The sequence below is a fragment of the Salvelinus sp. IW2-2015 genome, linkage group LG26, assembly GCF_002910315.2.
Source record: "Salvelinus sp. IW2-2015 linkage group LG26, ASM291031v2, whole genome shotgun sequence".
Taxonomy (NCBI): Eukaryota; Metazoa; Chordata; class Actinopteri; order Salmoniformes; family Salmonidae; genus Salvelinus; species Salvelinus sp. IW2-2015.
Window position 1 is genome coordinate 3,220,362 of NC_036866.1, and position 11,725 is coordinate 3,232,086.

Below are 11,725 nucleotides of genomic sequence, written 5' to 3' on the forward strand. Positions count from 1 at the left end.
ACTAAATAAGTAATAKATTTTTTTGTTGAAAAATGTAAACGTATATAAACATAACATCAARAATCATTTACAAAGCATTTATAAACATTTATAAGCAGTGGTGGAAAAAGCACTTKGTTTTCATACTTGAGTAAAAGTAAAGATACCTTAAAAGAAAATGTAAGTAAAAGTGAAAGTCACCCAGAAAAAAATACTACTTGAGAAAAAGTCTAAAAGTATTTGGTTTTAAATGTACTTAAGTGTCAAAAGTTAAAGTATAAATAATTTAAAATGTCTTATATTAAGCAAACCAGACAACACTATTTTATTTTTCCATTTTTATTCACGGATAGCAAGGGGCACAGTTCAACACTCAGACACAATTTACAACAAAGCATTTTTGTTTAGTGAGTCTGCCAGATCAGAGGCAGTAGGGATGACCAAGGATGTTCTCTTGAGAAGTGCGTGAATTAGACAATTTTCCTGTCCTGCTAAGTATTCAAACTGTAACGAGTACTTTTGGGTGTCAGGGAAAATGTAACTTGTAAAAAGTACATTGTTTTKTTTCGGAATGTAGTGGGGTAAAAGTAAAAGTTGACAAAAATATAAATAGTAAAATAAAGTACAGATACCGCAAAAAACTAGTACCTAAAAGTATTTTTATGGTGGTGATCTTTAACTTTAACATTGTACACACATTGCATCTTCAATGATATCTACAGTGCATGTACCTGTATGTTTTTATGTATTTATGCAATAACCAACATCATTAAAAGCCTCATTTTATTTTGGTAACATTTACTAATTACACATTGTGCGCCTGTACAAAGAAACACAACCTCAATGACAAACACAAAATCATTCATCTCAAACTATTACAATTGTTACGTTCACACTTTCCTCCCTTCCTAACTAACTAAAACCATGACTTCATAAGAACATGACTGTAAACACAATGGCAGTGTTCATCTATTTCACATACAGTACCAGTCAAAAGTTTGGACACACCTACCTATTCAATGGTTTTTCTTTATTTTTTTACTATATTCTACATTGTAAAATAATAGTGAAGACGTCAAAACTATGAAATAACACATATGGAATCATGTAGTAACCAAAAAAGTATTAAACAAATCTAAATTTAGATTTTAGATTCTTCAAAGTAACCAGCCTTTGCCTTGATGACAGCTTTACACACTCTTGGCATTCTCTCAACCAGCTTCACCTGGAATGCTTTTCCAACAGTCTTGAAGGAGTTCCCACATATGCTGAGTACTTGTTGGCTGCTTTTCCTTCACTCCGCAGTCCAACTCATCCCAAACCATCTCCGTTGGGTTGAGGTCGGGTGYTTGTGGAGGCCAGGTCATCTGATGCAGCACTCCATCACTCTCCTTCTTGGTCAAATAGCCCTTACACAGCCTGGAGGTGTGTTGGATCATTGTCCTGTTGAAAAACAAATGATAGTCCTACTACGCACAAACCAGATGGCATGGCGTATCGCTGCAGAATGCTGTGGTAGCCATGCTGGTTAAGTYTGCCTTGAATTCTAAATAAATCACAGTGTCACCAGCAAAGCCCCCCTACACAATCACACCTCCTCCTCCATGCTTCACGGTGGGAATTACACATGCAGAGATCATCCGTTCACCTACTCTGCGTCTCACAAAGACATAGCGGTTGGAACCAAAAATCTCAAATTTGTACATCAGACCAAAGGACAGATTTCCACCGGTCTAATGTCCATTACTCATGTTTCTTGGCCCAAGCAAGTCTCCTCTTCTTATTGGTGTCCTTTAGTAGTGGTTTCTTTGCAGCAATTCGACAATGAAGGCCTGATGCATGCAGTCTCCTCTGAATAGTTGATGTTGAGATGTGTCTGTTACTTGAGCATTTATTTGGGCTGCAATTTCTGAGGCTGGTACCTCTAATGAATGTATCCTTTGCAGCCGAGGTAACTCTGCGTCTTCCTTTCCTGTGTCGGTCCTCATGAGAGCCAGTTTCATCTTAGCGCTTGATGGTTTTTGCGACTGCACTTGAAGAAACTTTAAAAGTTCTTTACATTTTACGGATTGACTGACCTTCATGTCTTGAAGTAATGATGGACTGTCGATTCTATTTGCTTATTTGAGCTGTTCTTGCCATAATATGGACTTGGTATTTTACCAAATAGGGCTATATTCTGTATACCTCCCGTACCTTGTCACAACACAATTGATTGGCTCAAACTGTCACGCCCTGACCTTAGAGATCCTCTATTTTGGTTGGTCAGTGAGTTGGGGTGGGCATTCTATGTTTTTGTTCTATGTTGTCTATTTCTATGTGTTTGGCCGGGTGTGGTTCTCAATCAGAGGCAGCTGTCTATCGTTGTCTCTGATTGAGAACCATCCTTAGGTAGCCTTTTCCCACCTGTGTTTTGTGGGTAGTTGTTTTCTGTTTTGTGTCTGCACCAGACAGGACTGTTTAGTTTTTRCCGTTTTGTTATTTTTTGTTCTAGTGTTCAGTGTTATTAAAAGTCATGAACACGTACCACGCTGCACCTTGGTCCTCTCCTTCTTCCTCAGACGAACGTCYTTACACAAACACATTAAGAAGGAAAGAAATTCCACAAATTAACTTTTAACAAGGCACACCTGTTAATTGAAATGCATTCCAGGTGACTACCTCCTGAGTCTGCAAAGCTGTCAAGGCAAAGGGTGGCTACTTTGAAGAATCTCAAATATAAAATATATTTTGATTTGTTTAACAATTTTTTGGGGTTACTACATGATTCCATATGTGTAATTTCATAGTTTCGATGTCTTCACTATTATTCTACAATGTAAGAAAATAGTAAAAATTKAAATAAACCCTTGACTGAGTAGGTGTGTCCAAACGTTTTACTGGTACTGTACATAATTTCAAACATACACAAAACTATTACATGTGCTTTCTTTTGATAAAAACAGACCACTATTATTTTCAAAAGTGTATACRGTTTATAGTCCAAAGAGTAGCTCAACCTTGTTTTGATCGAAAGCCATTTTAAATCATTCTTTCAGTGCCTGAGCACTAAGATGACTTGAGTTCTTGTCATTTACGTACGAATTGTAATGGATTGAGCACAGAGTTCTCTTAGAAATGGCTTGGCTCACTAAATGATGAGGTGAGCTTGATACAAATGAATGCTATCTAGGTGGGCAAAGCAAAGGTCAAATGTCAAACCTAAAAGGTCAAATGACATGAAGACTGATCATTGTGCAATACCTAGTCATGGGTGCCATTTTGTCATGGGGTGGCCCCTTACATGGTTCGGGGGGGGGGGGTAGAGGGCAGATTAAGGTGCAAAGACAAGGGTAATCTCTGACAGGCCAGCTGTCCTTACATCCCCTTTAAAGGTCAAAGGTTAATACTTCAGATGTCCCGCCCCCTCAGGGGTCCGTGCTTCTCTGGCCCTGCCCAGTCACAAAAAAACCCGTCTCAGGTCCCCAGGAGAAGTGATGGTGTTACACTGTGGACACAGCTTCTTAGCCCCCTAGGACATAAACACAGCAATTTGAGACTGCTTTGGGCTCAACAAACATCTGTATGAAACTTGTGTGCATTACATTGTGTTGTATGATAAAAAATATAATGGGCTGTAACAATCAATCAAACTTTATTGTCCCCTGAGGGAAATGTGGGAAGAAAGCAGGGGTAACGTGATAAAAATACAATAGAGTCATGTGTATTATAGCTTTATAGCATTATTTGACAACCATCTTACCAGAGTGCGGAGCCAGCACTCCTCACAGTGGGCATGCCAGCACTGGATGGAGGTGAGGGGTGTTGTGTAAGTGTCCTACAGAGAGAGAGAGGTGGGGAGAGTGATAGAGAGAGAGAGAGAGAGGGGGTGGAGACAGAAGTTTCAAAGAATGAAAAACGACCCGTATGGATGACATTATAGTGCCTCATGCAACAACACATAGTGAAACACATTCCACATTGTGTATTAAATGTATCGGTTGCATGAAAGACTGTTGTCACTAGATGGTGCTAAGTGCCTCAACAGTCCAGATTTAATCAAATGTTCAAAATGTTTATATTTGTTTGCTTTGGGGCTCCGTTTTACCCCCATACTGAAATTCAACTATTCATAACTATGCTTGATTGATAGGTTGAATGAAAGGTTCTGTGTGGCTCAGTTGGTACAGCACGGCACTTGCAACACCAGGGTTGTGGGTTTGATWCCCATGGGGGACCAGTACAGGAATATGTGTCCACTCTCTACTGTAAGACACTCTGGATAAGAATGTAAAAGTCTTAAAGGATACACTTCAGTATTTCTATTGAATTAGCTTGATCCCAGTGCAACTATACTCACTAGCCCGGTCCCAGACCTGTTAGAGCTCTTCCCAACTCCATTGCTCACTGTCAAGCTAAACAATGACAAGGAGTTGGCATGACAGCACAAACAGACTGGGACTCAGGCTATACACTCACCCTACAGATTAGACAGTTGTGTCTGTCTCCTCTGGACAGCTGCTTCTCTAGGTCCCGTATACGATTTCTTAGTGAATCCAACGTCGTCAGCCCAGAATCCTCAGAGACCCTGAACATATGCGCAACACACACACACACACACACAGAGAGAGAGAGGAGGGGAGTGAGGGGGACAGGAGAAGAAGATGCCAGAGAGTTATTCATAAATCAAAGACAGATTAAATGATTTGCTGGCCAACATGGACACGGAGCATGACATTTAGCTGCACTCACATAGGCAGCATTCAGTCTCATTCATCATTGGAAGATGAAGGTGAGCTGAGAGCAAGTACCAAGTACCACACACACCACAGGCACACCGCAGGCTCACTACAAGCTCACTACAGGCTCACTACAGGCTCACCACAGGCACACCGCAGGATCACCGCAGGCTCACTACAGGCTCACTACAGGCTCACCACAGGCATAACGAGTCGTCCTGTATGAGTTGAGCTGGACCTATGCCTAACTCGTTCATTGGTTAACTCTAGAGGTTCCTAGGATCTCCACCGTGCAAGGTAAATCTGATTTGAGTTTTAATGCAGCGTATTGCTGGAAAGAAATTCTAAATACATTTCATCTTGATGTTCTGGTGCCGTTTGGGCAATTTAAAGTATTGATTGGGGACTTATTTTTGGAGGAATGTAACTGTTTTTCTGGGTGATATGTGATGTCTTACTTGTGCTTCCCATGATAGTTTGTGTATAATGTGTATATTTATGTTGCATATACAGGACACATATGCAAAAGAGACCTAGGTCACATAATTAAAATAAATATATAGCTGAGCTTTTTTGTAAATATATATATGGAGTGCATTCGGAAAGTATTCAGACCCCTTGACCTTTTCCACGTTCTGTTACGTTACAGCCAAATTCTAAAATGGACTAAATTGTTATGTTTTTCTTCATTAATCTACACGTAATACCCCATAATGACAAAGCAAAAACAGATTTTTAGAAATTTGTGCAAATCTATAAAAAATGTAAACTGAAATATCACATTTACATAAYTATTCAGACCCTTTACTCAGTACTTTGTTGAAGTACCTTTGGCAGCAATTACAACCTCAAATKTTCTTGTGTATGACACTACAAGCTTGGCACACCTGTATTTGGGGAGTTTCTCCCATTCTCCTCTGCAGATCCTCTCAAGTTCTGTCAGATTGGATGGGGAGCGTCGCTGAACAGCCATTTTCAGGTCTCTCCAGAGATGCTCGATCGGGTTCAAGTCCGGACTCTGGCTGGGCCACTCAAGGACACTCAGAGACTTGTCCCGAAGCCACTCCGACATTGTCTTGGCTGTGTGCTTAGGGTCGTTGTCCTGTTGGAAGGTGAACCTTTGCCCCAGTCTGAGGTACTGAGCGCTCTGGAGCAGGTTTTCATCAAGGATCTCTCTGTACTTTGTTCCGTTCATCTTTCCCTCGATCCTGACTAGTCTCCCTGCCACCGAAAACATCCCCACAGCATGATGCTGACACCACCACGCTTCACCATAGGGGTGGTGCCAGGTTTCCTACAGATGTGATGCTTGGCATTCAGGCCAAAGAGTTCAATCTTGGTTTCATCAGACCAGAAAATCGTGTTTTACATGGTCTGAGAGTCCTTTACGTGCCTTTTGGCAAACTCCAAGCTGGCTGTCATGTGCCTTTTACTGAGGAGTGMTTTCCGTCTGGCAGCTCTACCATGAAGGCCTGATTGGTGGAGTGCTGCAGAGATGGTTGTCCTTCTGGAAGGTTCTCCCATCTTCACAGAGGAACTCTGGAGCTCCGTCATAGTAACCATCGGGTTCTTGGTCAGCTCCCTGACCAAGGCCCTTCTCCCCCGATTGCTCAGTTTGGCCGGGTGGCCAGCTCTAGGAAGAGTCTTGGTGGTTCCAAACTCCGTCCATTTAAAAATGATGGAGSCCCCTGTGTTCTTGGGGACATTCTATGCTGCAGACATTTTTTGGTACCRTTCCRCAGATCTGTYCCTCGACACAATCCTGTCTTGGAGCTCTACAGACAAMTCCWTCGACCTCATGGCTTGGTTTTTGCTCTGACATGCACTGTCAACTGTAGGACCTATAGACATGTTTGTGCCTTTCCAAATCATGTCCAATGAATTGAATTTACCACAGGTGGACTCCAATCAAGTTGTAGAAACATCTCAAGGTTGATCAATGGAAACAGGATGTACCTGAACTGTAACTAAATGTGGAAAATGGTTAAAGGGTCTGAATATTTACCGAATGCACTGTATATATACACTACCATTCAAAAGTTTGGGGTCACTTAGAAATGTCCTCGTTTTTGAAGGAAAAGCGCATTTTCTGTCCATTAAAACAACATAAAATTGATCAGAAATACAGTGTAGACATTTTTAATGTTGTAAATGACTATTGTAGGTGGACAGCAGATTTTCTATGGAATATTTACATAGGTGTACAGAGGCCCATTGTCAGAAACCATCACTCCTGTGTTCCAATGGCATGTTGTGTTAGCTAATCCAAGTTTATAATTTTAAAAGGCTAATTGATCATTAGAAAACCCTTTTGCAATTATGTTAGCACAGCTGAAAACTGTTGTACTGGTTAAGAAAAAGTTTTTATCTTAAATTTACAATCTGTAGAAACTATGAGAATAGAAAGGTTCAGAACTTTTGTGAAACATCACAGCGCAGTTGAAATATATATGACAAAAATATATGTACAAATGGATGGTGTTAAGAGATCGATGGGAGGGGTTGAGTGGAGCTYAAGGGTAGGACTAAAAACAACAAAATTAAATTAAAAAAATTGTCACATGCGCCGAATACATCAGGTGTACAAAAAATTGCTTTTTCTTTGCAACTCTGCCTAGACGGCCAGCATCCTGGAGTTTTGAGGGTACTATTCATTGAAGCTGCCAGTTGAGGACTTGTGAAGCGTCTGTTTCTCAAACTAGTCACTCTAATGTACTTGTCCTCTTGCTCAGTTGTGCACCGGGGCCTCRCACTCCTCTTTCTTTTCTGGTTAGAGCCAGTTTGCACTGTTCTGTGAAGGGAGTAGTACACAGCGTTGTACGAGATCTTCAGTTTCTTGGCAATTTCTCGCATGGAATAGCCTTCATTTCTCAGAACAAGGAAATTGACTGACGAGTTTCAGAAGAAAGTCTTTGTTTCTGGCCATTTTGAGCCTGTAATCGAACCTACAAATGCTGATACTCCAGATACTCAACTCGTCTAAAGAAGGACAGTTTGATTGCTTCTTTAAAGTATTATTATTTTATTTATTGACTATGACTTTTCAAATCACCCAGCAGTGCATTTTGCAATTATTCAGCCATTCCTGGACCTGCGACCAAAAACAAGCTACATATGGGACAGTCCCCAAACAAATGATCTAATGATTCTGTCTCTTTGCAGCAAAATCTGCAGAGCTGGGATGGTTGTATCCCCATTTAATATAACATTCTACTGGTTGCAAGAATTTTGTATAATCATTTTAATTGAAAACATCTAATTTGAATCTGGCGTCGTTTTACGTATCAGTTCATAAACCATGTGCCATGGAATCAGTGGCATGTTCCATGGAATCAGTGCAATGGTCATGGAATCAGTGCCAGGTGCATGGAATCAGTGCCAGGTGCCATGGAATGTGCCAGGTGCTGGAATCAGTGCCAGGTGCCATGGAATCAGTGCCAGGTGCCATGGAATCAGTGCCAGGTGCCATGGAATCAGTGCCATGTGCCATGGAATCAGTGCCAGGTGCCATGGAATCATGCCATGTGCCATGGAATCAGTGCCATGTGCCATGGAATCAGTGCCAGGTGCCATGGATCAGTGCCAGGTGCCATGGAATCAGTGCAGGTGCCATGGAAGTGCAGTGCATGGAATCAGTGCCAGTGCATGGAATCAGTGCCATGTGCCATGGAATCAGTGCCAGGTGCCTGGAATCAGTTGGGAAATCTCTTCCCAACTTGTTTGCAATCTATATGGCACAGATGTAAATGTGTTGGTCCTTACATGAAAACTGGTTATAGTTTTTTATTCATCACAAATTTCTTTAAGCAATTTTGGTCTTTAATGCCGACAGACAAGTTCCTTACTTTTTCCCTCTTCCACTTGCCTCTTCCATTTTTGCAGTATTGCTGCAATTAGCTGGTTGTAATTTTGGGTAGAGCAGACATTTCCAAATCTCTGTGTTAGCTGAATGTGTGATGTAACTCCACCAGTCCTATTTAATATAATTTACAAAGATTATAATTTTCTTTTTAAAATTTTCCCCAAAATATATATTTTTTAATCAATTAGTATATTTGAGTTTAACCATAATATTTGTCGTATTATTTGTTCTGTCTTTTCTGGTAGATTAAAATTGAAACTGCAACCAACTTTCAATGTGTTAAAAATAGCAATATTTTGGAGATGARTTCATTTTCAAATTACCAAAAGTGAGAGGTAGTAATCTGAATAAAGGGAAAAAGGCCATTCCTGAATATGGTGTGAGACATTCTTATTAATCTGCTAGAGAATTATTTTGGAMWTAAGTATAACTTTTGTATGACTGAAGCCTTTAGTAAGAGGTCTAAAGCTTTAATATTTAATCATTTCTGCCATCCAAATTCATCTTCATTATATAAATAGGCCAGTTTAATTTTGRCTGGCTTGCCYTTCCAAATAAAATTMAATAATTGTTGCTCATATAATTTCAAAAACCAGGTCGCTAGGTGTAGGCAAGGCCATAAGCAAATAGGTAAAGTGAGATATGACTAAAGAGTTAATCAGGGRGATTTTTTCACAAGTAGACAGGCATTTTCCTTTCAATGTTTGAAAGATCTTATCTATTTTTGCAAACTTTCTATTCACATTTACTGTAGTGAGATCCTTTCTTTCTTTCGGGATATGAATACTGAGTATGTCCCCATCACCGTCAGAACATTTCATTGGTAAACTACACTGTAATGTAAAATATGTATTTTTTAATGATCCAATATGTAATATAGTAGTACACTTAATTTGGTTGTAATCCAGAGGTTAGAAAAAGTATCTAGATCCTCTATGAGGCTGTGGAGGGATCCAAATTGTGGATTTAAAGAAACCATTAATCGTCAGTGTACAATGACATATTTGTTTTTAAGCCCTGGATTTCTAGCCCCTTGATATTAATGTTGGATCTGATTTTAATAGCTAACATTTAGATGGCAATAATAAATAGATATGCCGATAGTTGACAACCTTGTTTTACTCCTCTTGACAGTTTAATACTTTCTGAGAAGTAGCCATTATTTAGTATTTTACACCTAGGGTTACTATACATAACTTTAACCCATTGCTTCTCCAAAATTGAAATATTCGAGGCATTATATATAAATTCCAGTCATACTTTATCAAAAGCCTTTTCAAAATCAGCTATGAATACCAGGCCTGGTTTCCCAGATTTTTCATAGTGTTCCATTGTTTCCAGTACTTGTCTTACYGTATATTATATKCAATGTATCGTCCATGTAAAACACCTGTTTGATTAAGATGAATAATATGCGACAACACCTTTTTAATTATAWTTTTGTAAAGGTTTACAGTATCATGAAGTCAATGGTAATGTAGAACATTTTCACAGCTGACACGACGTTTCTTTCAGAACTTACATATCAATGTCACTATTTTTACAGGTCCTGTGTAGGGAGGCTATGCTGTTGTCCCGTTTGTTGCTCTCTCCGTTGCTAGTGGATGGACTTCCTGTAGCAAAAGAGGACTATAATTTTAGATCAGGACATCCACTCTTAATATCCAATTAATGAAGTATGGCGACAGGGAGCCTAGCGGTTGGAGCGTTGGACCAATAACCAAAAGGTTGCGTGTTTGAATCCCCGAGCTGACAAGGGTGTCGTAGGGCACTCAGTCTGGCTTTCAACTTACTCTTGAAAGTTGTAATAGTAGAATGCACAAGGTGTCATTTCAAAATGTGGGTAGTGTATCATCAGAGAACTATGTATAACTTGTCAGAAATGTCCAGATCAAATAGTCCAAGTCAGTTTATGTTTTTTAGCTAAGTTCGTTAGCCTTAGATTTGTTGAGTCACTCAAATATGACATGAATAAACATTAGACATGGGAAAATGTATAGATTTGCAAGAAAATGTGCTTCAAAACGGCAAAATTGTATCTGCACCCCATGACAAAAATGTATAGAATTGCAGGAAATAAGGTTTAAAACTGCAAAATTGTCTGTCGCCAACAAGAGAGGTGAGAACAATTTTTTGTCATGCTTGTGACTATAGAAATAGACGTGGGGCGCTGGATGTTCCCCAATGCTTTGGGAACCCCTGTTGTAGGGTGTCTCAAGGTGTCGCAGGGAGAGTTGGGATATGCAAAAAACACATTTCCAATTCACACCTGCGTATTAATACACGTATACACACATATTAATACGCGTATACACACATATTAATACGCGTATACACACATATTAATACAAGTATACACCATATTAATACGCGTATACACACATTAATAGCGATACAACATATTACTACATAGTATACACACATATTATACACGTATACACACATATTAATACGCGTATACACACATATTAATACGCGTTACACACATATTAATACACGTATACACACATATTAATACGCGTATACACCCATATTAATACGCGTATACACAATATTAATACGCGTACACACACATTATTAATAACGCGTATACACACATTAATACGCGTATACCACATATTAATACACGTATACACACAATATTAATACACGTATAACACACATATTAAATACACGTATACACCACTATTAATACACGTATACACACATGCGTATTAATACATTATGTAAATGAAACTGGAAATATTAGCACCCAACAAATTATATTATAGCTACTAAATATTAATGAATTCAAACTCAGTAGCTGTTCTCACCCTCATTTGTCCATTTGGAATGTTCCAGAGTTACTCTGTTGGACAGTGTACCACCACTGAGAAACAAAACCAATGAGACGGTTAATGCAGACAATGCTAACACACAGGCATGACGATTTGTTGTGTAGTGATGGAAACAGAAACAGGCCATGGGACTACAGGTGTGGTGCGTACTTTAAAAACCGCCCCCTCAGTGCTTCCCTCCCTCCACCTCCAGGATCCTGCCCTGAACAGGGCGTCTGCCTCCGTACATCTGGATCACCATGTTAAGGAGACATAAGACTGCATTCAACCATGTACAATTATATAGTACTGCCATATTGGTGGATCCTTACAATGACGTGGAGAACATG

The 11,725-nt window shown here is 39.6% G+C and overlaps 1 protein-coding gene across 1 annotated transcript; it reads right to left on the reverse strand.

Annotated features, from left to right (window-relative positions):
• Window positions 1–441: 441 nt before the first annotated feature.
• LOC111952671 (E3 ubiquitin-protein ligase RNF220-like) lies at window positions 442–11,523 on the reverse strand. Its single transcript, XM_023971565.2, has 5 exons — window positions 11,373–11,523; window positions 10,082–10,172; window positions 4,438–4,546; window positions 3,722–3,796; window positions 442–3,490 (listed from the first exon to the last, which is right to left on the reverse strand). Exons 1-5 carry the CDS (start codon window positions 11,521–11,523, stop codon window positions 3,419–3,421), a joined length of 498 nt encoding a protein of 165 aa, XP_023827333.1. The 3' UTR covers window positions 442–3,418.
• Between the last annotated feature and the right edge of the window lie 202 nt (window positions 11,524–11,725).